We start from the raw sequence: 27,563 nt of genomic DNA, 5'->3' as shown, positions 1-27,563 counted from the left end.
GGGAGGAGAAAGGAAAGGAAGATTTGAACCCACCTGATCAAGATCAAATTGAGGATACAGTGTCTAATATGGGAGGGCGGTGTCAGGAATGCAACTAAAATGATACATACTAAACAATGGACATAATATTACAGTAGCTCGTCCATGTAATGGGATAGAGAGAGTGCAGCCAACAAGCACAGACAGGGGAGTTAAAGGTTACTAAATAACCCCTAGTGTTAACAGACGATGCAGTGTTTCATTCTTTAGGAATATCTTCACTAATAGTTTTATATACATGTACAACACTCACAAGTGATTAATGTGCCAGGAATAGGAACATAGTGGGTTATGACCCTGAAGAGGCTCAATGGAAGAAGAAGAAGAGGAGGAGGAGGAGGAGGAGGAGGAGGAGGAGGAGGAGGAGGAGGAGGAGGAGGAGGAGGAGGAGGAGGAGGGCGGTGGGGGTGCTAACATGGTACCAAATTGTAGACTAATTAGACAAGTAAATGCAACAGCAGGGTGGAAACAGATAACAAAGAGGCACAGTAAAGATATGTCGTGCCATTCTGTTTCACTGGGATGCTCAGATTACAGAATTACACACTACTGTACATGTATAAACATACATTGCTTTTATTACTAAAATACATGTACTTACAATAACAAGGACAGTTAGTCCGTTAAAATAATCCACCGGATAGATAGATCCACTAACTGACTTATAAAGTTCCTGTATTTTCAGTGGAGAGGTAAAATTACCGCTACAGTACCTTCTAAAGATCAAAAGTTCACATCTTTTGAGGGACCAATATTGGTTGTACATCAGTATGTTTCCTCCTTTTAAGTACATACTACATACTGTAGCAAAAGAAGGGAATTTCCCTATTCAGAAATTTTATTATTTTAGATCAAGTCAAATGGTTCAACAACAGGCAACAAAAAAAAGGGGGGGAGAGGGCCAAACCAAAAAAAGACAATGAGGCAAAGGCTCATAAATTTTGTTTTTTAACGATCCTTGTCTTCAAACAGCCTTCATTGTAATTGTTAAACAAGGCGATTATTAGGCTTGGCAGAGTCATAACATGTCCTCTGCCTCAAACTTGTGACTCCTGTTAGGGAGTGATTAACAACTCCTTGTACTTTTTAAGTTCATGAACTTTGTTTTGTTTGTTTCTTCTTGTCAAGTTTTTGCCTCTTGACTTTTCACTGCAAGATAATGTGGTTCCAAAATCCAAAAAGGAAGCTGACATACACAGAAGTTTAGATAAAGGGCAAATTTGTGTACATTTGAAGTACTGTATGTTATAGTGCTTACTAGAATGGAGGAGACAAGTATTAAAAGAGGAGAAAGAAAAAAAAACATTTCTTTCACTATTTTGTTTCTTTCCTCTTGTTTTCTTGGTATGTACTCATGACTCAGGTATTACTTAACTCCAAGGCCAGCCCCCAAACCTACCAAACGTGACATCATTTTGGTTATATTATACTGTGAAACTTGATTCTGTTGATGTACCTACAGTGAACTTACGCAAGCTATCTATTATTCTCTTAGTCTGAAGAGAGGAGGAGCGTACATTGTAAATGTATCACATTCATAGCTTCTAATAAATTCCACTTAATCCAACCATCTCTGTTTGCATGCACATGGATATATACATTTCAGAAGTTACAAATTATTCAACAGATTTGCTATTTTTTAAGCTTTTGTTATTATCACAAAACATTGCACAGAAAGAGGAAGAAACAACATTTGGTAGAAGAACGTTGTGCAACATTCTACCCAATGGAGAAAACAATATCAAAACTGTTAATAATTAATATACCTGTATCTTTCTTATTGTGCATATTTATGACTTCCTATGGGAAGTGATTTTTACTGGTATGCACATCTTATATCTTTACTGTCATATCAGAAATTATTTTCTATCAAGTGGTCACAAACCACCATCACTACATTGTCATTGACTATGAAAGTCCACAGAATATTTAGTCATACACCCAGCATTTTTGTTCTTGCTTGTAGGAGGCCACAAGTTTAATTAACCTAGCAATTTCCCAGAAATAACCACATCCAGTGGGTTGTGGCAACTCTTGTTACAGTTTTACTTTTACTTTGCATTACAGATTAGATCACCATTCAAGAGAGAATAAGCTGTAAGGTCATTCAAAGGTAAAACGATAATAAATGTAAGTAGGGTGAATATCCTAACGAAATGAAAGTCCACTGTGGTCGGAAAAGAAATGTCTACTTACATAGTGATAAAAGCATTGTTAGGACTAGAGGGATTATTTACACCTACAACAGACCTCATTAATAAACTGATAATGAAAGAAGTAACGTAAGGGAAACTGTGGCCTCCTATACTGTCATATACAAATAACAAGGAAACTATGCCCTATAATGCCATACTGTACAACTAACAAGGAAACTGTGACCTATGATGTCACATATATGTCACCGGGACGACGCTCAATGAAGCTGAACCAGGAGAGAAATAAAGCATATGAACCTCACATAATGCGTCAGTGTGCATCGATTATGTAAGTATGCAAATCGAGGAGGTGGGTATAAAAGGTCACACCCTACACACCATTGGGCGAGGGCAGCATCGACTGGAAACTTCCCCTTGGTCACGCTAAGGAAATAACACACATCGGCAACGATGACAACATATATACAATTACCAATATCACTCTTGAAATTTAAATCAAACCAGTTCAAATACTGTAAGAGGTTTCTTCAAATGTAACCTCTGAGGATAAGTTAGTGTGAACTATGAACATACCAGTATGCTGTACAGTACACATATATATACAAGCAAAATATATAATCCATGAATGAGTTTTGTTTTCTTTTATCAATTTGTGTCTTTCCTTACCCATTACCTGTAAAACCTATACTGTTTTAATTTGATACTTTCAATTTTATCTTCCAGCATATATGGCTTTTCAAGATTATTGGGTGAGTTTGACAGTCCTACCATGGTTAAATTACTTTAATTACCATTAAGATCTGCTACCTTCTTCCATATCCAGAAACATATGTTGTGTTATTACTGTATAATGATCGTGTACATAAAACAGTTACATTGTAGCCAATGATGGAAATTCCTTAGCTGAGGCCATAATGTGATGTGATATTCCTTCTGAAAAGCCAATCCGTGAAACATATTTTACGACAGACTTAAAACTACTACATGATGACAAAGGTTGTACACAGATTATAGATGAACTTATGAAGCTAATGACTAAATATTTTTGTTTACATAAAAATTAAAGGAGTCCCTTTAATATTTCATTTATGGAAGGAAACAATCAAACATTATTATTGAAGGCATGCAGGGTTGGATTTTCTCCAAGATGCATCAGCAGTCCAAGTCAGTATTAGTCACCGTGGCAACACCTGTATCATGTGGAACTGACTCAGTTGGATGACAAAGATGCACATTACGAGACTTTTAACTTTATAGACCTGTATCCTCAAAATAAATGTGATTCACTGTCATTCCTGAATTAGTATTTTTTTTTGGTGTTTTTTTTTGGTGATGCTTATCAGAAACTTTGTAGAACTACAAGTAGGGAGGTCACTTTGTATGATGATTCTTAAGATGTTATATATTACTGAACACTTAACAGCCAGTACAGCCTCTTAAGAAGTTGCATAGACATGCTACAGTATAAATTTCCTTACTTTGTGCTGTTGAGATACTTATTGGGGCCAGGGATAAGGGGCCATGAATGTTAACAAATTTGAGTAATTAATGAATTTGATTCAAATACTCAACATTTCCTCACCCCTTCACTCTCACAACTAATAGGCCATAAACGGTATTAACGATACACATTAAACGATGTACAGTATGTAAAACCATGACTGTTTGATTTTATAAATAAAACAATTTACATTTACTTCATTATTGCAAACAAAATTTGACTATAGTCAAGATAATGACCAAGATCGTTAAAGTTTCTTCTTTAATTAAAATCAAAGATAGGGAGAATCAGTTGAAGTAACTACCTGTTTTGTATGTGTGTCATCTTTAAGTTTGGTTCTATTTTTGTACTTCCTTTTCTGATATAAATGAAACCGTCCACAATAAATTTGATGAAAACATGTTGCCTTTCACACTGTGCTAAAGCATGGATAAATAAAACAATCTTCAATATAACTGACACTTACTTGAATAAATGTTTAGATCTACATTGCTGTACACACATGTAGATAGTATCATGTTACTGTAATTATGAAACAAAACCAAAAATGAAATGCAAAACATGTTACATCCATTCATAAGGATCCTGAGGAAACAATGGTTGCTTTGTTGTCTGCTACAGGTTAACCACAAAATGTGCAAAATGGTTTTCCCACTCCTTCTTTGTTTAGCATGCAGATTGTACAAATACCTCAAACCCCCATCAAATTTCAACAACATACACTGTGTAGGTTTCTATGAGTGACTATGTTACCCATGATGGTAATGAATCACTTTAAGTCTCAATGTAAAATTACACCTGAATAATACTGTACATGGGAAGACAAGGAGGTTGCACAACACTGCATTGTTCTCAGACATGGGACCTTCCAATAACCCTGATCACCTGCTGGGTTTTCCAAAGAGATCTAGACAGTAATTCTCTCCACTTTCAAGCTCACACAGCAGCGATGATGATTATTCTGTTCAAGCAGACTGCACTGTTATAGCATAGTAAGTGTTATCATCATCATCCAGGATGGAGAGATTGTCACTACTGAAGGAACTTGGACAGTTTTTGTTTTGTTTTTTCAAACCAATCAACCACTGAATTTCCTGTTGTGATAGGCAGCGATGTAGTTGACTAACTCAATCACTTTTTTGTTGTTTAGGAAGCTCTTACTCCCATTGTCAACCACAGAGCAAACCCACCTCCTCTGAAAAAAAGTTACACCATATTCACAATGTAAATGTAACAATGCAATGTTGATGGCATTCTTTTATAGAAAACTTATGCATTCAGCAGCAAAGATTGGGGTAAACAAATCAGTAACTGTGCAAGAGAAACACTGTTTTACGCGATATTCAGTACAATTTGAAAAGTAAAAATATATATTTAGAAATAGATATATACCACTATGTTAAGAAATTTCTGCCCAAATTGTTGTATTTCTAATCTGGGTAGAGTACAAGCAATATTTGCACGGGACGGTGTGTTTTGTTGTTGCAAATATCGGTACCCACCGGTACCAGGGTCTATCGACCTAACATTTATGTTTACTTAGCACCTAACCATATTGTTTGCCGGAATCATCACAACTTCCCCTTTCTCTATAATTTTGACCTTTCACCACACCCTTTTATCATCCTTTCAACTTCATCATGCTCATCTCCATATGAATAGTAAAATTACAAAACCATTCAGTTTCCTCATTTTAAAACATAACTTGCCACTCAAATACAGCCATTGGTATTTAACTCATATCAATTGCCACCTACTAGATATGGCGGTATTCAAACAGTTGGGCCACTGATGATGTACGCACTTAATCACATTGTACACATAATTACAGACACTCTCTATAGGTGTAACCTCATTCGTGCAAAGATAAACCAAACATATCACCTATCAATCACACCAACTATATTATTCACTACTTTGTTATTTCCTTTTCGCCCTGATTCAACAATCATCCCCCCACACACTGCCTGGTAGCAACTTCAGCAGAGCATATTATCAAATGAATACTGTGTACACCACAACACTGCAGCATGTACACATTAATACCATCACCTTGCTTGATGAACAATACAGGAAACGGGTCTATGACGTGGAATAGTTGGTGATGACTAAACATTTCTTGGAAGTAGGTATTGTCTTATCAACTGTGGGGGGAAAAACTCAAATCTAAATTCTGCAATAAGCAAGGCATATGAGCATTATAATCGTGCATGTATAGGAGACAAAGACACTGGGAGTGATCTGAACTTTGAAATGTAAAATTGATAATATCAGGGCAGGAACAAAAACATCAAATTATCAACTAGCGGAAATGAAAAACAGTCTAGAGGCTACATGAATCTACCTATTTTTGAACCAAATTTCATCTCAAGAATAGAAAAAAGGTTATAAATGGCAGTTTCCTGCAGTTCTCATACAGGAGGGCTTACGGACACTGTGTGGTATTAGCAGGATTCAATGGGGCGGGGGGGGGGGGGGGGGGTTCCTGTAAAGGTTCATTATGAGAGGTGATTTGAAGATAGATAGACCAGATTATTTTTTTACTAGTGGCATGGAAAGCAGATTTCTTTAGGATGCTTATCATCTAAAAATGCTTTTGAGAAAGCATTATGGTATATATCATTATGTCCAGTGGCAGTTCAAGGACAGTTTTTAAGGTTCATTTTAGAATTCTATTAAAGTAAACTTGCAATCTGACTTTTTCAGGTGTGAAAATGATAAATTGCTCTAGTCTTTGGGACAAGGGGCAAATAATGGTACATTAGATTTCACTATAATTTTCCCATTTATTTTTTTATTCAAACGACACAGTATTAATCTGGACTGGACCTGGTAGATACAACTGGGTGTTTATACACCAGATGCTATCGAGAGATGTACTGTATCTCACTGATTTGTACCACATGAGGTTAAACCAAAAAACAAAAACGTTCTTGGTTCCGATGCCCACAAATACAGTATTCATAGTGATGTAAGCCATACTTGTTAATATTCTTGTGCAAACCAAACTGGGGAGGGTTTATATGCTGACTAACGTGGCAACATATTTAAGCGAAGGTACCAGCAGTCAGTTATCATGTTGACAAAGTCTATTTAGTGACATAGTATGAAAACAGATATACATGGATGAATACCAACGAGCTCAGATTTTATGATCTCATAAACATGTATTTGTATACTTACATTGTATTATCCAAGTACATGCATCAAGCTAATTAGACATATTCCAGAGATACCTGATTAAGAATTTTATGTTCACTAATACTATTCATGATGTATGCAAACAAAAAGCAACAGGCTTGATTGTATTTAACTTATTGTGACAAACTTAATATGCCAAGGATGAAAACCATGGAACATATGGTCGAACCATGCTAGGCGTAACATACACATCGCAAACACGAGCCAGCGCGATTGCAATGGTTACTGAGCCTGATGCTTTCTCTGTTGGCCCTTATTATCAGTACAAAAAGAACTGATAACACACAGATCTTCGCAAATAATTTAATGCTATAACTTGCTCGGCTTTCAGAGATGTGTAGGTTTGGTGAAAAAGAACACTAGCTTTGGACTAGTAAAACTCCTCGTCATGTGGATTATAGAGAGCTTCATAGGCCAACCACTTCCTTTTTTTTCCCTTTTTTTTCCCTTTTTTTTCTTCTTCTTTATATATCTTCAGAATCCCCAAACTGATGGATGATGATATCATTTTATTGTTTTATCTTTTTGGGGGCATTTAGTTACCATGCGATCTGAATTTGATGTTACAAACAAAGTAGTTGTACTTTGGATGACCTCCAAGAAGGCTAATTTTCCATTGTCAGAACAGAACCAGCATTGATTTATGTATAGTACCCATATCAATGTCATGCCCCTGGTTAGATGCACTGAGGAATGACAGCTTAAATCTCAGCTTAAATCTTCTAACATCACCATAAAGTGGCTACTGCTGTACAGTTTGTATGTAATTCTACAGTTATACAACTCTCTAGAAAATCCATCCCTAAACTTACCAGCCTAGGATATCTCTTATTCAAAACATGCTGACAACTGACAAAGCTTAAAGCCTCAATAAGCATTCAACCTCGACAGTTCAGAGGGGTTTTTGTTGTTGTTTTACTACAAACACACAACCATGACGATGTACGATTTAACCACAAAAACAAATCCGGAATTATGCATTGTTACAGCATTTTATTTAAAATGATCTTTAGATAGCATTGAGAAAAGTATCAACATCCACTCGAATATATTCGAAATTTTGCTTAAACACTCTATTCATCACATTCTAACAACAAACTAATCTAAAACATTAAGATTTAAAATAAAAAAATATAAAGAAATATATATACTTTGAATGCCTATTTTGCCTAAACTATACTTTCAAAAAACAGAAAAGGGAAATGAAAGATTATTTTCATTGGAGTTGTTGTTTATTCTTCTTACCAGAAAAAATCCATCAAGAAGACCTGGTGTTATCAAATCGCCTGTTTCATCTTCCGGAGTTTCCTTCAGCCGTCTCTCTTGTTTTATCTGAGAGTAGGTCTTACTTTTCTTGGTCACTAAAGCAGCTTTCAGTCTGTTATTCTGTTCGATGCGTTGAGCAACCAACCATGCTCCTAAAAGTAAGAGAGACAGAGAGAGATAGAGATAAAAAAAAAATGGTGAAAAATATTATAAAAACATTTATATGTATCCTATATATGTTGAAAATTATCAAGGAGCAGGACTATTATTTAGAGGTTGTTGTCTAATAGCTTGATATCTCTCCAAACAAAACTAAATTGCCCTTTGAATACTACTGTACACCTAGTATATTTGTGCTACTTTAACACTACTTGTCAGACCTGGTTTTCCAGGTTCACACGGTAATGCAGTGCAGTCCTTTGGTAGTCAGACGGGGTTTCACAATTTCAGACACAAACTATTCTGCACAAAGTACATCTACACTGTAACCTTGTTAAACAGGTCTACAGCTTTGCCCCAAGTCGGAAAATTAAAAAAAAATGATATATAAAAGAAATGGGAAAGAAAGTATCCAGGTTGTCGAATGTAGAAATTCTTAAGTAAGGACTGAAGGACTCTTGCAAGTACTTGAAAGAGTTGAAGATATATCGGCAGTGCACAAAGAAACTATACATTATACATAATTACAGAACTTACAAGATCTACATTACGTTTTTTTTCTTTTATCATGTTTAAATATGACAAGAGAAACTAAAACCAAATTTATTACAAGCAAAATAAACATTTCAATACATAAAATTGATTTTAGTGACTATATATTCCAAACATGCAATATACTGTATCTTTTAAAGTCCGACTCTGAAAAATGTGGGTGTATGCTGAGATACAAGGCCATGCTGAGGGGAAAGTATCAACCTTCTGTACAGTGCATTGCAATGGAAATACACAATATTTTCTACTGATATACAGCTAAACCTTAAAAGGCAGAGTAAATGCAAGTTAACTTTTGCTTGCCTGCGATAAAGTCTAATGTTGCTTTCAGACGCGATTAAATTTTTAAACTTTAAAGGCTAATTGTTAAAATGAATCTCCTTGTCTAGTATCCCTTGCTTACTACAGTCAAGTTTGACGCTATGCATTTCACTGAAGAGTAAAACAAGAAAAGAAGGAAAAACTAAACAGAAAAGAAAGGAAAAATAATCCTCTTCAAACAACCAAAAAAAGGTGTTTTCAAATGGACAATGTTTGTTGACTGTTGTGTAATATGTCTTTCACTATAGTTTCTACTTTTACAAAAAAAATTTAACATATTTATAAGAATAATCCTCAGAAACATCATCTCCTATTTCTGAATGCAGAAACTGATCATAGAAATCTGCAGATTTTATGCTGTACATAATTTAAAGCTTTTTTATTTTATATTTTTATTTTTTAAAACAAGAAACATTTATAATTAATAAATTTCAAAGCTATAAAATCTAAAATAAACCTAATAATCTCAAATAAGAAAAGTGTGAACATGAATTTATTCCACTGATAAACCAAATTCGAATAATAAAGTCTTATTCCTATTGTGTAGCCACAGTCTCTTTCTGTTGTTGTTTATAAATACATCTGTGAAGTAAACTTTTAAATACTTTGTGAATATACTGTACACTGTACCTAAGCATCAATAAATATCAATACTTGATTAATATTGCTCAGAGACAAAAATTTGTGTGTTTGTTTTACTAATATGTTTGTAATTTCAAAATTCAGTTTTCTGTTAAATTTACAATTAGCATAAATTTAGTATCATAATTTGAAATTTCAAGTGTTGAATTTTCAGTGTATGAATACTTACAAGTATTTTCTGTCACAACTTAGTCATAATGAAGAAGCCTTTGATTGACAGACTGTCATTTGTTCTTGATACATTAATGTTCTTTGTTTTAAACTTTGAGATTTTGTATTTTGCTCTGAATATGTTTTCAGAATCCAATTATAAATAACCACATTTATTTTACTATTTTGAAGGATAATGAAAGAGGCCCATACACTTATCACTTACGGATGAATATTATGTTATTATCAATTCCATAAAAAGGCTGTTAACATTACTAGTTGATAATTTAAATAAATTGTAACCCTTTTTAGGATTTTCTGGCTGTGGATCTTTGATTTTAGAGATCATTGGCCAGGGGCATTTACAAAATTGTGGCCATTAGAATGAAGCATTTGATGTGCACTAAACAGAGCACAAAAGTCACCGATGGACCATTTTTTAATAATAGCCTAACTCAGAATAACGGCCAGTCAATTTGATGATGCAAGGGTTTGTGGGTGGGGAGGATGGATGATGGTAGGGGTTACATGGGGTTTTGTAAATGTTTTAGTTTATTTTACATTGCAAAAGTTTTCCACTGTTTTAAAACTCAACTAAATTGCATTGCCTATTGCCTATTATTATCATTATTCATAATCAATGGATATAGATTTACCTAAGTAAGTTCTCCATTCCCATTATTTGCCACATATTGTAATGACAGCTTAGTATTCTAGCAGTTAGCATTTAAATCAACCTACCAAAATTATTTCAGGAAACAGTGCATGCACAAGATGCATGAGTTGATGAAATTGTGACATTTAAAACAAATGGAAATCTAACTTTTCCGAGGCCTATTTATTCTTCATAAATACAACTCAAATGAGTTACAGGTTAGCTTCCTCAATACAAATTTAATACACAAAAAATAAAATAAAATGATAGGAAAATTCTTCTCAGTAAGCCATATTTCTACAGGGAGAGTGACAGAAATTTAATGAGAAACTAAAAAAATACTAAAATTTCCTTTTGAAACAAATCGACACAAAGTTAATCAATATATACTGTAAAACAAAAAGTTAAACAAATTAAAATGAGAATGCAAAGGATGTACTTACCAATTTAAACTGAGCTGTCATTGTGTCGTTCCTTGAAATTTCCATGGTGAGGGAAAAAATTTGATCATTCACCTTCAACACAACTGCACTATATTAAATACAGGGGGCCATGCTTTTAGTTTATATGCCACTTCTGAACAAAAAGCTTGGCTTTGTCAGTAACATCAAAAAGCTTGTGCACACCTCAAATGGTGGTCTTCTCACCAACGTCCCAGCCCTATAAATATTGTCCACTACCTAATTAATTCTTTTGTCTAAGCATCCATACGATATAAGGACATGAAGAAAATTTCAGTTCACACAACCACCACAAAACAAAATATATGTATACAAAAAAACCTACATAATATTCAGTTCACAGGGAAAGGACTAACCAGTTTGGTGTTCTCTGTACACAACTGTATAATCCAGTCCTAACCTTAATTTGTTCGCCCTTCTTTGTTCTCTGAGGGTGAAAACCACTTCCTGTCTCATACTAGTTAAGCCACACTCACTTTAATAAAACCCAAAGCAAATTCATCCTGAATCATCAGTGCTTTTGGCCACATGCCCACATACTGGAATGTTGTATTTTTAATGAACAAGAAGCACAATCCTACGCTTATGCTTATTGCAAAACATTTCAGAACTGAAGTAAATAGGCCTAGACCTTGAATTCAAAAGCCCTAACTTAGATTAGAACTCTAACTTAGAATTATTGAAATAAAATATAAAATTACTGAATAAGAATAAAGGTCTAGGCCTTACCTTAGGTGTGGATGACACAATTAATGCAACCATAGTTTAAGAAGAATAATCACACAAGCATCTTATTCCAAATTCGTACTTTTAGTATGACTGTCTGAATACCGTGTTATACGTAGAACGGTAACGTTTCAAAGAAAACGTATTTAGGCTTAGGCTAACGACGCACGTAGGTCCTCAAATTACGCGACAACGTAGCCTACAACTGTAGGCCTAAGAATGGATTGGATAACAAGCCACAGTAGACTCTCATTTGAAGATTAATACACCAGAGTCCAAAGAAAGACTCAGTCGCCAATTGAACTTCTAGGGAAGACGTAGGGTAGGCTCAGTTCACAACTTTCTCAAATTTCATAATTTACCGTCAGAATCTTAAACAGTCAATTGCAGGCCTATTTTCGGCACAACACGACAAACGTAAACACGGGACGTTCCAGACCTGTACAGTTAGGCTAGGTTACATGCATGCGACATAGAAATTCGAAAAACGTCACTCGTGCAAACGATTGCGCAATTGATAAGCCGTTTCATAACACATCATACTATCATTTTATCTAGCTTATATTTTGTTAAACTTACCATCATCTGACCCTCCAAGGATTTTCCTTGCCGGGAAGCATTTCGACACGAAGTGGCCGGTGCCATCGTCCAGTTTGATTCCGGCGGGTACGGCCATGGTGTACTTTATTTGCCTCCCTTGCCTGTATCAGATCAGACTGAATCACCCAATTTGGGAGAACGTCGAGTTGCCATGGGGACAGTCCCACTTTGAAAACAAGTGCACGGCCTAGACTAGTACCTATACTATTACCGATTCTGCTATTTTCATGTTCGATTGCGGATGGAAGAGTTTGAAAGGGACAAAATATTTTGGAATTTGATCAAGTGTTACCTAAAGTTACCAATCTTGTTGTGTAGTGCACTGTTATTTTCTCAAGAAACACTGATAATTGGCATGAAGAATATGACACAATCTTGGCATAGCTATAAATAAACAATGAATCATTCTTACTCGGCAAAGACAACATAGTTGCAATCTAGTAAAATAGGTGGCAGCATCACAGAACTAAAAACATGTTGACCAGATCAGAATTGGTTGAGTAATCGTAATTCGTTGCCAATTCACTGAACTACATCACCTCTATGTGTTCTTGAGTACTGTGTGCTAGCGACACTACCAAAGCGTAGTATGAAAGCAACGTAAAAAATACTACTTACTACTAGCAAAGTCTGCACACCTTCGGTTTGTTTTGGTAGCCTAACATTAACACTGGTCAGAAGAAGGCCTATCTTTTCCATTTAAGCATTGACTGTGCTGTATAAAATTCTGCTGGTAATTTTTTTGTTTGTAGGATTTAGCCTTACACTAACAGTTGGTTAACTTGAGGGACATTTGTTTCCACCATCAAGTTACACTAGGCCTAGGCCTAGTTAGGCATAGGCCAGGCCTAAGTTAGGCATAGCCTAGGCCTAGATCAGTTTATGCAAAGTATTCCTTCAAAAACGTTACTAACAAGTTTTCTTAGTAATCTGCTATCAATTAACTTGTCACTGTTATCAGTCAACTAGTCTATTGTTTTTAAGTTAATCTTTAGGCACTGAAGCAAAAGATTTGCCAACAGTATGTTTCATTTTGGCAGTGCACTCTATTCACTAAAGCCTGTTAATGCACTGTCCGGGTGGGGAGGGGGGGGTGGCTATCTTCCCCTAAATAAAGGTCGGCTAATCATTAACAAAATACAATGTGATCCTTGTTGTCTTATGTTTGCTTTTCAATATGTTTTAATAATCCAAGAAATAGCCTAGGCCTACAATATGTTCCGTACCTAAGAAAAACAGTAGTTTCTGCCATAGACAACATCGTTTCTGCCATGACAAACAACACCAATTTCTGTGGAACAAACTACCATTTCTTCTATGGCAGGAACTAACTGTTGTGGAAATTAACAAGAAAATGCTATAAGTACAAAGCTGTAAAAGCATCTATGAATGATCATGATTAACTTTTAAATTGATATGTCACTCAATTTTACATTAAAATTTGCAATGTTATGGTATTTAGTCAAAATAGTATGTCTTCTATTAAACAAACAAATAATATGTAGCTGTAAAGAATACTCTCTGGTTCATGGTGAGGAAGTTTCTTCTGTTAACATTCGACTATATTTTATTCATCTACCAGATGCCTTCTTGTTGCAACATTTAACTGATTCTAACCTTCATCCTACTCTGGGTGTATGATGTCACCATCACGTTCAAGGAGCCGTAGTCCAGTATCAAGAAGGAGATCACAAAGTAAAAGCCCATCAAGGAGACACGCAAAATTTCAAAACTCAAAGACCAAATTGAGCAGAAATAAATCTAGAACTCCGTCTCCAAGAGACAGACATAAAAGGAGAAGATCTCGCTCAAGAGATAGGAGACCCTCCAGTTCGGATGAGTCACAGTCCAGCGAAAGGTCCAGATCGGATGACTCTGGTAGCCGTAAGAGAAGCGAGAAGAAGGTGGCACGTCGTTCCAGATCCAGGGAGAGAACACATCGATCTCCCAAACGACAGCATAATGGTCACGGCAATGAACGTGAATGGGATATGAAATACAAGGATGACATTAAAGCGAACGATACACGCAGACAATTTCATTCAAATGGAGGGCGTTACAATGAGGGTTTTCAAGAACAGCAAGAAAAATTTTTTGAAGTGTAAGTTTGTGTTGTTTCCTTGTTAGGTACAAGTAAGTCAATTAATCTTTGAATGCAGGAACATGTTAAACATGTTTCTCCTGGAAATGGGATCTCAATGGGTGACCTGTGAATGTCATCATTGCACATGGTCCTCAGAAACTTTACATCCCTTTTGTGATCGTATTGTACATTTCTTAATCATGATACATTCATGAATGTATGCTAGCTCTTAGTGTCCAGTATGTCATATTTAAGGCCAAGTCAAAAGTACATTTTTTAATGTTTTTTTTTTTACAAAAAACTCAGGATTTCAGTTCAAATGCATATAACGGTCAATGTCACTGATGCATTTGCAAGCGAAAATTGTCAACAGTCTGTACAGATATGTAGCTTTGGTGGTAAAACATGTCATTACTGTCTTTTCACAGAGTGGTGTTTTATAAACATTCAACTTTTTGCCACATGAATATCTCTAAGAAAAACTTGGCCACCCTAGTTGCCAAGCAAGTGCGAGTTGTGTAAAAATCACTTTGCCAAGTAAATTGAGCTACGACATCACTGCTATTCTAGTTTTTGAATTTTTCTGCATTTGTCTTTTTTCTTTTTGCTAGGAGGAGAAGTGAGAGGAGTAAATTGGCATCAAATGGAGTTCCTGAGGTTTGGGGTGGATCCCCTGTCAGACCAGAGGTTGAGTAAGTGCACTATTTGAATCTAATCTAATCTAATCTAATCTTTTGATCTAAGAGATCCAATTGCTGGAGAATAAAAAGATATATCTACATTGATCTAGAAAACTATTGTAATTGGTTTATGTTATAAATATGTGAGAAAAAGGAAAGGCATGGTGTAGCAGTATGAGTGTATACCCCAGTATCATTACGGTCTCCTCACCAGTAACCAGAATCTTTGGACCTAGTCAAAATTATGGAACTTTTGGAGTATTGCTGAGCGAAGTCATTCTGTGGATTTGGTTTTCTGGTTTACATTTTGGAACTGGGGTATGGTTCTGCTCTGTCGATGGTTTAGAAACTGCTTCGTTCATCATATCTGCACTGCAGAGGGGTGCATTCACCTCTCTCAGTATTTGAGAAGGTTGTCTTGTATGTCGGATTTGGACGTTCATTGGCGGTCCTAGGAGCAGTAAAGGTAATTACACACGTGCATCGTAACTCACTGAACACTCATTGAAAAGAGAAGGCTTGATATAAGCAGGTGTTCATCTACAATATCATGACATAAATTGGGTTTGAAATCAGCTTCTGTTGGCTTCCTGACCAGAAACTCAATAGAAGTTAAGAAATATAATACTTTATTAATAGAAGTTTCATCAATTGTTAACTTAACAAAACAATGTAATTTAAGGATTGTTAGAGAAATGTATGAAAAAAAATGGCATTGATAACAACACACATTGTAAAGTACTTCATCAAACGGTTTATGCAAAATGTCAAAGGTTCATTTTGTGAGTGAATCAATAATTGAATTTCTTAGAAAAAAGTATTGAATTGCACAGTATGTGGGAAGTTGGTAAGTTATGGAAGCCATGGATTGGTTTCATATGCATTTCCGTATTTTATTGGGATATCGCTAAGCAATTCTTCATTGAATACTTCAAACTTTATTTATAAGAACATATGTACAGAGATCACAGTTGCAGAAAGTATGATTTGCATTAAGGTTTCTAAACCTTGTGAATGCAACCTGCAAAAACCCCTATAGTCATTTTGGAGCAATCTTTTTGATCCAGTCATAAAGTCAACTGAAACAATCACATCACTGAAGGACCAAAGAGGAAATACTTTTCTTGTGTATGATGTGATAGGATATTTCAACACACTGTAGCAGATGGGTATTGCTCATGTACAACTTCCTGATCGGGTAGTTCAAACAGAATGTTATATTTTCCTTTTGGTCATGGGACTAGTACAGTACATTCTTAAGTGCTGCGTCCGGTGGATTGGCACGCAATATGAATTTAGTGCCCACTCTTCAGATGGATGATTGCCTTGCTTAATCATATTTCAACCACTATACATGAGATGGTCGTCCAAACAATACAATACAACATGCAATAAAATAAACCACCAAAAAACACTGAAAATGATCAATGTGGTTGTAACCATGAAGAAGTCACGTATCATTTCATCTCTTTGTTTGGATCTAGCTCTGATGAAAACAGCGAGGAAGGCGAAGGTAGTGGAAAGAAGAAGAAGACATTGTCGAACGATTCCGAAGGCAGCTCAGATGACAGTACTGACAGTGAAGGTGAGAGGTACCACTGTATGTCTTCATTAACTGGCTTTGTTACTGCTCCTCCTTGGATTGATGTAAAAATTGGATTAAATTACACTAGCCGTCCGTCTAATTTGAAATGTAGCACAAGGCACATCAAAAGGGGAGCACAGTATGTAGAACTTGAGGGTGGACAAATTGATACAGTTGTGAGCATATGGTATGTTGACGCACTATTATTTAGACAGTGAGAAGTGTTGATGGTGGAGTCATATATCTCATGATTATTCATGAACCTGTAGAACTGATAGAGGTACTGTACATTGCACTTTGGGACCTACATATGAATGATTATTCATGAACCTGTAAAACTTATAGAGGTACTGTACATTGCACTTTGGGACCTACATATATCTCATGATTATTCATGAACCTGTAAAACTTATAGAGGTACTGTACATTGCACTTTGGGACCTACATATATCTCATGATTATTCATGAACCTGTAAAACTTATAGAGGTACTGTACATTGCACTTTGGGACCTACATATATCTCATGATTATTCATGAATCAGCAAGCATTCCAAATGTATCAGGTTTGAAGCACAAATCAATTGATAAGAACATAATAAAGCCATAGTGAAGCTTTTGCTGATATTTACTATATACTTATTTACTATATGATATATACTTTATAAATTTCCAGACCGGGTAGTGAAGGCTTGGACAGGGTAATACCTTCTTTCAGTCAGGTTCCCGGGTAGCCGTCAGTAAGGGTCATGTGATCATTAATGCTGGCACAGATAGAGCAGAGAGTTATAAGTAAAGATGGTTCATCTACAGCTTCTCTCTCATGTCTCATGTTAAATGTGGTTCCTACACCTGTTGCTGCTTTAATAGTTGCATTGTGCTTCGGGAAATAAACGGTTCCATTTGTTTACAATCTTCAGAAGAGAGGAGGAGAAGAAAGAAAAAGAAAAGAAAAGCTAAGAGACGGGAAGAGAAGAAGAAGAGCAAGTCGCACAAGAAGAAAAAGACCAGGTTTGTAGATCTGTGTTATTAACAGCAATTGATGAAGAGTTAACAGGTCCGCCATATTGTCTTTATGAATATTCATATCTTAACACCTGATCAGTGATGATGAACGTTAGTGTGGCGGAAATGCAATACGATCCAATTGATTTGTTCAGGGCTGCATTGCACAGTTCCATTGTGTCATTTAACACACTTGTGCGTACAACATGAAACATGTTTCCAAACACTCCCTTTGAGAGTGAGAAATTTATTTCAGGTTTGATGCATTCAGTTTTTTCTGGGAGACTGGATCATTTCTAAACATATAATTCCTGATATTGTTCATCATTAAGTGGTAAGATATTGGCAGCTAATTGACATTTACTGGTATAAGTGATATGATGTAGGCCACTATATTAATTATCTCTGGCCCTTATGCTGAGAGCTTGAAAGGGTTCCAATCTTTTGAGAGGGAACAGCTAAATGCTTATCAGTTGTTTTCACCACATTTTTGTATGTCGTGACCTTAAACATCTCGGCCATCAAGTGCTACTCAACAATTTGACAGAGCTCAGATCTTTGCAAAAATTTAGCTAACAGAACCCATCAGAGGAAGGTCTCATTCCCATCAAGTTAACAGTATTTCTCGTCAAATTTAATTCAAATTCTCTAGCAAAAAGTCCAAAAAGAAGAAGAAGAAACCAGAGAGCTCAGAATCAGAGTCCGAGGAATCTACTGAGGAAGACCCAAAGGAGAAAGAATGGGTGGAAGCTTGTGCAGGTAAATCAATTTATCTCATTTATCGTAGTGTCTATTGATCAATGATTTACTGTTTTGTTTTGATGTTATACTTAGTTTTGGGCATATCAATAGTGAAGTCAAAGAATCCTATTGCTTTTTGGTGGAGGTCAAGGTCATTGAGGCTTTGCAGAGTGCAGAATGCTAAAACCCCTGTAAATACAGTATCTCAAGAAAGGAAAGTTAGATTATTGTTTTGTACTTAGTATGATGTTTTGCTATATTGAGTACAAGAATTCTTTTGTTCTTTGTAGGATTTGAATAAAAACAGTCTGCAAAATGGGAAAATCCCATAAGCGATCCATGTATTGATGGTAGGCTTGTATATGGCTACAGCATGTCTAAGATTGTTTGGTATCAACAAAGGTCAAAATTTGGTATTCCAGTAACGTCAACTTGAACTTGAACAGATGGTAGATTCTCAATCATTTCAAAATATTCCATCATCGAAATCATGTAGCATTTTGGTACCCTAGTTGGTCTGAATGTGTTTATTCATAATACGTTTATATTTCTTTGTCATTGACAGCCAAACGAGAGGATGATGATGTCATTGGACCCTTGCCAGTTACGTCCATGGGCGGGTCAGGAGGAATGCTTGAGTAAGTGACCTCATACGTCGCCCTCTATCGTCCAGATTCTTTAGTTCTATTATTTACAATCCTATTCAAGTTTTATACCATCAAGAAACGACACTTAGTGTTTTGTAAATGCAATTCATTAATAATCTGTGGACCGCTGTACAGATAAAGAGCATCAGGGAATTTGATTGTCCCGATGATTATTATTTTATGGAAATAGGAGAGGAAATGATTCTGTACTTGGATATATGAACATGTACCAATACCGTGAAGTGAGTCAAGGCTAGTGAATATTTAATGATTTTTTTGAATAATTCTGATCACTGCTTCACAAACTGTGGATTTTTTAAGTTTCCCTTAGACATTAACAGATGGCTCATTTAGTCAGTAAGAGAATGTTGTGATCCTTTCCTTCAGTAATGATTCCCTGTAGACCATCTCCAACTAGACTCTCTTCGTTGTCGTTCTCCGATTTGTAGCGTTAAGTGCCTTCGCATTCTCGTCATAATCAGACACTTCCATCGTACAGTTTTTCACTTTTCTTTTTTTGTTTTCAATTTTAATAGTTTCGGTAAAGCCCTTCTACCTGGTGAAGGTGCCGCCATGGCGGCGTATGTTACAGAAGGAAAGAGAATCCCTCGCAGAGGTGAAATTGGTTTGACCAGCGATGAGATTGCTACCTTTGAAGATATGGGTTATGTCATGAGTGGAAGCAGGTTAGTAAACGACTCTACTACTCCACAAAATGTTGAATGTACAATATATAGAATAACAAGGATATCTGCAAAACCATTGCATACAGGCCGATTCATATGTTGTATGCAAAAGCTATTAAAAACTTATGTTCTACACTGTTTTTGCATACAACTTAGTCAAGATGTTGCTGTGTGTTTGACATATACTCATACACAAACAAACTGTGAGACCTCTACTTGACTGCTCCTAGTGCTGCACTGCTCCTAGTGCTGCACTGCTCCTAGTGCTGCACTGCTACTAGTGCTGCACTGCTCCTAGTGCTGCACTGCTCCTAGTGCTGCACTGCTCCTAGTGCTGCACTGCTCCTAGTGCTGCACTGCTCCTAGTGCTGCACTGCTACTAGTGCTGCACTGCTCCTAGTGCTGCACTGCTACTAGTGCTGCACTGCTCCTAGTGCTGCACTGCTCCTAGTGCTGCACTGCTACTAGTGCTGCACTAGTAGCAGTGCTGCACTGCTACTAGTGCTGCACTGCTCCTAGTGCTGCACTGCTTCTAGTGCTGCACTGCTCCTAGTGCTGCACTGCTCCTAGTGCTGCACTGCTACTAGTGCTGCACTGCTCCTAGTGCTGCACTGCTCCTAGTGCTGCACTGCTACTAGTGCTGCACTGCTCCTAGTGCTGCACTGCTCCTAGTGCTGCACTGCTACTAGTGCTGCACTGCTCCTAGTGCTGCACTGCTCCTAGTGCTGCACTGCTCTCTGGAGTATATCTTACGTTCTAAGCTTTCATTCCTTCCATCTCATTATTCTTCAGACATCGTCGTATGGAGGCTGTTCGTCTGAGGAAGGAAAACCAGATCTACAGTGCAGATGAGAAGAGAGCTTTGGCGATGTTTAGTAAGGAGGAGAGGGTGAAGAAAGAGAGTGTGATCCTCTCGGACTTCAGAGAACTGGTTCGCAAAAAGACGAAGGACAACTAAGCCATCTCTTTGAGGATGAGTTATGCAGAACTATCAGGCTTGTGTTAGTTATAAACTCTGCTCTCTGACACAAGCCATACTTGCTTGTCTTGAAGGCAAAGCATTGCAAAAAGATGAAGGACAACTAAGCCTTTTCTTTGAGGATGAGTTATGCAGAACTAGCAGGCTTGTATTAGTTGTTAACTCGGCTCTGACACAAGCCATTCTTGCTAGTCTTGAACACAAAGCTTTGCATTGCTACGAAACAAATCTGATGTCTTGATGGCCTTCGGTAGAGGAGACTGTGATGAACTGATAGTGCGATTCATTCAAACCAGAGAATTGGTCCATAAGAAGACCCCAAAAAATGACATTAAAACCTCACCTGCAAAAGTGTCACAATGAGAATCGTATTTACTCTGAATCTGGTTTCTGGCCTATGCCAATATTAACAATAGTGTTGCCAATATTTACAATAGTGTTGCCCTGGTAGGCTGGTACTCCAAACCTTTTGTACCAAAACTCATAACGTTGTACCCACATTAAAAGTTTATCACATATTTGCACAGTGTTAATGCAGAAGAATTGGAGGTTCATCTCAAGTGTCTCACATAATCAGCACAGTTGTTGTGTGTGATATTCACATTCAAATCTGTTTGAAATTTTTTGAAAAGCTCTCTCATTTCCAAGATATACACAATTGAAGTTTTGATAAATTTGGGAAACTCATTAAATATGTGCAAACAATTATAATATGTCTTGTAAGGAATGAACAGAAAAGTAAATTCTGCACTTTCTGGCATCAAGACGCTTGTTGGCAAAAGTACATAAAGAAACTATGTCAGTCTGGCTATGTCATCGATGTGATGTTAAAACAGACATCCTGAAATAAATCTTGAAGAGTACTTTCTTTTTAACAATACTTGCTCTCAATTTGTTATCCTATCGGGTTATTTGTCTATTAAAGGTACTTGATACAAATCTAAAAAAAAAAACCTGTTCTATAGTAGGCTGCCTGGCAGTAATGAGTTTAGGCTAATGGGATGGGAATCCATTATTACGTCCCAAGGAAGGAATAATTGCAGTGGGATTTGTATTGACCTGGTTCAAACTGTGTTTATCATACATTTTCAAAATGCACAGTCAGTAGAGTTTGAGAGGAATGTACAGAGACTGACATTAACTTTCACTCTGAAGTAGTTATCTTTATTCTTATGACTTTCCAAAGAATACTGTCTGGGTCACTGAAGAACTGCTTGCTTATTCGTCAATTATGTCTTTCTTTCTTGGAGTGTGACTTGCTCTGAGATGTTTTGACCCTTTGACCCATCAAGTGTTACTTCAAAGGATCAAACAACAAGATGGGAACATTAACAAGACCTTTGGACAAATTTGGCTCAAGCTTGCCTCTTGTCCGACCGCAAAATTATTTTTTCCTTTTACTTTTCATTTTCGATGATTACATTGACACTGTACATGTATGTATTAGTGTTCAATATGTGTACAGAATGAAAATTCAACGCAAAGGCAGTGATGTAAATACCATGTACCTAATTGAGTTCAATAAATTAATAAAGGAGTCCTACTTTTGTCTTTACTTTTTGGAAATTATCTCTGGCATGGTTTGTTTAGCACACTTTGCTGTTGGATCAGAGAATCACCATATACAATAAATCCCTCACCCACAAGTGTCACTTGTCCTCCCCAATGCCAAACCAAAACAATTGTTCTTAAAATGTCTTACTCAAAAATGTTTCTTCACTTTTGTTTTATCTAAATCTGTGTGCAAAGACAAAGATCATAAAACTTATTTGATATTCAGTTACATTGTTCAACTATTATTTCAGTCCACTACATCCTTGACTTTATGAGGACAACACAACTGGTATTTTATGTATTAATGGAAGAGCATATTCAACGTTATTCCTTAAAGGATCACATAAGGCATAAGTTTAGTGTTGATATGTTTATAGAATCACAAAACAAAGAAAACGTTTGAGTGGAATTCATGTTTTTTAAATATTCACCTTTAAAGAATGATAAGTTTCTGGATAATTCCTATCAGGCCCTTACATTAAAACAATGGTACCTTATTACCTAATTGCAGGTCAAAATGTAAATTTTAAGCTCTCTTTAAAGCAATTTTGAAATAACTTGTGATAAAAGAAACAAGTAATAATGATTCACTAACAATTATAGTCATGTTTCTAAACTGTATTATGGTTAATCCAATGAATATTTCAGAATGATTTTGATAAATATTATTGAACAAAATAATTTACTAATGTTGTCAATACACATTAATGAACAACGATAATGGTACAAATTAACTTCTGTATCTGGTCTAGCTTCTTACATGTACCTTTAACTTCTTATGCACTTGTCTCACTCTGGGCAAAATAAATGCAGCAATCTCATCTTCAATAGAGTTAGTAACTCCACCTAGCAGTGGTTTATCCACCTAGCAGTGATTTATCCACCTAGCAGTGGTTTACACAATTGTTCAAGTTATCCCTTCAATATCGGAGACATTTCGTGATAAGTGAATGGTCTATGCTGCAGTATGAATTAAAATGGAACAAAACTTTTTCTTCTCATTTTGGCAAGTTCTTTGAGCTGCATTAGTCATCCTTCCTCACTCACCATTGACACTGTAATAATATTGTTCAGTAAAACAGATAAAACATTCCATTGATAACACAATCAAACCAGCACAAAACCAGCACAAACCAGCATCAAACCAGCACTACTCAATTCACCCTGATATGAGAGGAGGGGGTGAGGGAAAGGGGTGGTAGAGGGGAAATTATCAGCAGGATAATAAATGATATAAACAAAATGGTCCAATACTCTTACATATGCTATCTGATCCAAGGGGGAGGGGTGAGTTGTAAGGGTTGGCTGTGGTAAGTTGTAAGAATGTTACTGTAACAGTCAAGACCACCAGATGGGCAAATTTGAAACAGACACCAGTCTCATAAAAATAAAAAATAAATTACAGATATAATTTAGAACCAGATTACAGGAAAATGTTTCATAATTTATTTAACTAGGTAAGAGGCAATTCTCTGTATAAGCTTGTTATAACCAAGGCGGACATAGTTTTGAATGATACTTCTTTGGTATGATGAAGGCCATAGTGGTCACTCAAGTTATATGTAATTTTCGGTCTGAACAGCATGTCTGGCTTACTTAGCACTGCCAAATCCAAACTTGAATGAATTAAACTGGCAGTGGCTGGGATATAATTCACTGATGTGTGTATAGTTGGCATTTGGCTGAATATTGCTAAAACATTCTTCACAATTTCATTCAATAAAACATCACGTTCGTTCTTCAAAAGAATGTTGTTATTTTTACTGACAGAGATATTCAAACTTTTATTCAGTATTTGGTCCTACTTTTGTTACTGACTGTGTATTTTTATGAAAAGCTTCACGCAAAAAAATAAGAGAAAAGCAGCAGAATGAATGTATTACTGTACCTGATAGAAGAGGTTATAGTAATGAGGTATAAAAACAATGTTTGGAACAAGAATTTGCTAAAAAAATATACATCACGTATCTCAAAATCTTCAGAGATGCAGAAATAAAAGTAAATAGTCAGTCGATACGACTTCTAGTTAATTAATGGATTACTTCTGTATATATGGACATGTCAAAGGTCATGTATCGGTGAATGAGGGAAGTCCCCAGTCTGTGAGACAGAGGTCTTCTATACTGTCGAGTACAACTGTTGCAGACTTTGTGTATTTCCTGTCTAGTCTCGTATCTGGTACCATCACACAATGCATCCCAGCAGCCTTTGCTGCCTCCACTCCAAGAAAAGAATCTTCAAATACCAAAACCTGATGGAAATCAAAAGATGAGATAATAATATCATAATAATTTATTCTTATATAGCGCTTTACATCAAAAGAATGATCTCAAAGCAGCTTCACAGAAACGCATAAAATAAAAATTATACAACTTAAGAAATATTACAGCTTAAAAATATTAGTCTAAAAATTTTGCATCCTAAGAATTACAGAAATAAATAACTTAACAATAATTATAAAAAAAACAATAAAATTCAGAAATTAAAGACAAAAGTAATAAAATATGACAGCATGAGGCAATGTATTTCATATATACAGAACCTTTTAATTTTCTATCTTTCATCACAAAGAAAATCCATAAACCTCCAAATTACTTTGCACACTGTGACACTAATATATTTCCTGCTTCATGATCTCAACTGGACACCTGATTTCAAAAGGGGTTGGTTAGGGTGGTCTCCATAGAAACTAACCATTTAGGTACCATCACACAACATACAGTACCTATAACATTGCTCCTCCTTTCTTGGCATTAATTCTCTCACTCATTAAGAATTTATTGAAATTTAGGGATGGCAACAAACTTTTTGAAGAAATCGTAAATTTTTCATGGATGCTGAAACACAGGTCAACAAAGCAACAAAAGTTCTGTGACATCATATCTAGGCTTACCATGTATCTGACCTTGAACATGATCTTGAAAGAAACATCAAAGTCATAATACCTTATGTCTTAGGGTGAGAGGAGAGGGAAGGGACGAGGATAGGGTAGGGAGGTGTTCATCATATGTGTCATCACATAGGTTAATTATGATGGTTAAATTGCTTTTACCATTTATGGGAATAAATCTTTGAGGAATTGAAAGTTTTCTCACTTTTTCTGGTGATGGTGTTTCTCCATTAAATCTAGACGCTGCTATCTGGAAAATGTCTGGATTCGGCTTGCCACGTTTGACCTCTGGGTCATCTCCTGAACACAAAATATGATGAAATAAGCTGAAGAACTCTCCATGGTGTGTTGCCTTCACTTTTAAGTTGGTGGAGGAGGAACCAGTTGCCACGGCAATAGGGATGGCATGTTTATGAAGGTGCCTGATGAGTTTATCAACACCTTAAGCAACAAAAACAAAAGAGATTGTCAAGTAATCATTCAAACTGTCAAAAAAAGAATCTATAACATTTTCATTTTTTCAATGAAAACATTAAATTACATGACATTTGTTTCTAAGTGTTCTGTAACGTGTAATTGAAGAATGATGATAATCTGTTTGATGTTAAACTTGACCCGCTCTCTATTCATGTATTCAAGGTCATGTGGTACAGTACTAAGTTGTGAAGCTGTACACTGGTCACTTTCCTTTGGGGGTGTTGACAGTTGAGAGACTGTTCTGCCAGTGGACAGGATATTTGTACCAGTTGTATGGTATGTTTTAGTTTATATCCAGTTTAAAGTGCTGTTTGTGTACTTTGTATCTTTGCTGGTAGTAGTATTCATGTAATTATAATATCAAAACTGTTTCTAGACCACATTGCTTGCTAGAAAGCGATGTATTAGCTGAAATACTTGATTGAAAGATGCCTTATTGGGCAACAAAATGCACTAGCAGTAACCAAGCATACTGACACTTAAGCCCACAACATAAATTTTGCTTACAACAACCCCCCAAGAAAAGGTGACAAAATAAAAACTTAGAGAAATTGTCAACTAAAGGCAATCAGATAGTTTAACAACTTACCAGGTAGCAGTTTAGCATCTGCAAATTTTTCTAACACTGCTTTTTGGCTGACTTCTAACCACTCTTCTATGGAAATGGGTAAGCTAAGATGATCAATGATGACCTTTGCTGCCTCAGAAGCCTTCCTACCCATGCAATTAACTTTCAGCTCAAAGGGATAAGTCTTCCCATACTTCTCCACCAGGCCCCTGTACACTTGTTCATAAATCTTCTCAGTGTCTGTTGAGAAAGATGTAAAATAATACATCATAATTTGTTCCTTCAATCTGAAAGCAAATCATCTAATACGAAGAATGTAGGTTGACTGTCAACAGCCTGACATAATTTTCATGTTAAATAGTGGTCTTCATATGATAGCCAGATTTTTTTTGGGGGGGGGGGTCAGAAGAATAAACCTATTGTGAGAGATTTGAGGTTTTTCAAGAGACAGCCAGCTAAAAAAAATCAAAATGAAAGTGGTCAATTGCTGAAGTACTTTCTCTTCAATCAGATTTTGACATCTATGTGATTACTACTAATATAAAAAAGATATAATTGAATTATCAAATTTAGTTATTAAATAGGACTGGATAATTCTCTTTCCTTTGTTGATAAGGGTGGTTATCTAATATTATGGTCAATGGTACATTATTTCTGATACCAAATTATTCTGACATGGCTTTTCCCCCTGCCATGTTATTGCTCTGTTACATAATTCTTAACTTTTTAGTATTTATAGGCTTGGTGTATTTAAGCCTAGGCATACATATTTAACATTCTAGTGTATCAATTTGCTAACTAGGCCTATCCTATATGACATACCATTGGCCTACAACTGGTACTGGTAGCAATAGATAAATGTCAGGCCTAGGCCTACTGTATATCTTGTACTACTGTACTACTAGTAGTATACTACTAGTTGTACAAAGTGTTGCCTATATCGACTGATTAAGATAAAGGAAGCCACATTATGATAGTAGCTACGTATGTACCTAGCAGTAACCCGTCCATGTCAAAAATAACATGAGTTATATTTGCTTTCACATTGGCCGACATTTTTAATTAATTTCTGAGTGAGTTGAGGCCGGGTTTTGACACAGTTGTATGCCGTATCACACGTACACAAATTACTAGCAGATACGTTGCACTACGATCTGGCTAGCTTCTGTGAGCACATGTATGCTCAACGTTGATTACATCATTCTGGTCACTGGAATTGACGATTGCGCAATCCAACCGTC

General features: G+C 36.1%; 3 protein-coding genes and 1 long non-coding RNA gene across 6 annotated transcripts in view; 2 read left to right on the top strand and 2 right to left on the bottom strand.

The window, feature by feature from the left end:
* LOC139974823 (X-ray radiation resistance-associated protein 1-like) overlaps positions 1–12,760 on the bottom strand; it is a 63,968-nt gene extending 51,208 nt beyond the window's left edge. Inside the window, exons 1-2 of the mRNA XM_071982270.1 lie at positions 12,409–12,760; positions 8,143–8,315 (exon numbers count right to left, since the gene is read on the bottom strand). Coding sequence (XP_071838371.1) covers positions 8,143–8,315; positions 12,409–12,505 — 270 coding nt within the window. The 5' untranslated portion in view covers positions 12,506–12,760. The remainder of the gene's footprint in view (positions 1–8,142; positions 8,316–12,408) is intronic.
* LOC139974828 (uncharacterized) lies at positions 7–7,722 on the top strand. The gene is made up of 2 exons (XR_011795575.1): positions 7–2,504; positions 2,919–7,722. It is a non-coding gene; the product is annotated as an uncharacterized lncRNA (long non-coding RNA).
* A 197-nt stretch (positions 12,761–12,957) lies between the features above and the next one.
* On the top strand, positions 12,958–22,371 carry LOC139974826 (uncharacterized). 3 transcript variants are annotated; one of them, XM_071982281.1, is made up of 9 exons: positions 12,958–13,072; positions 14,012–14,530; positions 15,124–15,204; positions 16,677–16,777; positions 17,696–17,786; positions 18,433–18,539; positions 19,087–19,159; positions 19,705–19,854; positions 20,647–22,371. In XM_071982281.1, the coding sequence occupies exons 2-9, from the start codon at positions 14,067–14,069 to the stop codon at positions 20,810–20,812; spliced, it is 1,233 nt and encodes a 410-aa protein (XP_071838382.1). In that variant the 5' UTR covers positions 12,958–13,072; positions 14,012–14,066; the 3' UTR covers positions 20,813–22,371. The 3 variants fall into 3 exon arrangements, with proteins under 3 accessions (XP_071838382.1, XP_071838380.1, XP_071838381.1); XM_071982279.1 differs by having other exon boundaries at positions 12,990–13,162; XM_071982280.1 differs by having other exon boundaries at positions 12,995–13,102.
* Positions 22,372–22,990: 619 nt separating this feature from the next.
* Positions 22,991–27,475, bottom strand: LOC139974827 (pseudouridine-5'-phosphatase-like). The gene is made up of 4 exons (XM_071982282.1): positions 27,315–27,475; positions 26,344–26,562; positions 25,483–25,718; positions 22,991–24,638 (listed from the first exon to the last, which is right to left on the bottom strand). The coding sequence occupies exons 1-4, from the start codon at positions 27,376–27,378 to the stop codon at positions 24,456–24,458; spliced, it is 702 nt and encodes a 233-aa protein (XP_071838383.1). The 5' UTR covers positions 27,379–27,475; the 3' UTR covers positions 22,991–24,455.
* Between the last annotated feature and the right edge of the window lie 88 nt (positions 27,476–27,563).

The sequence above is a fragment of the Apostichopus japonicus genome, chromosome 10, assembly GCF_037975245.1.
Source record: "Apostichopus japonicus isolate 1M-3 chromosome 10, ASM3797524v1, whole genome shotgun sequence".
In the NCBI taxonomy this organism is placed as follows: domain Eukaryota; kingdom Metazoa; phylum Echinodermata; class Holothuroidea; order Aspidochirotida; family Stichopodidae; genus Apostichopus; species Apostichopus japonicus.
This window is presented reverse-complemented; position numbering and strand designations above follow the sequence as displayed.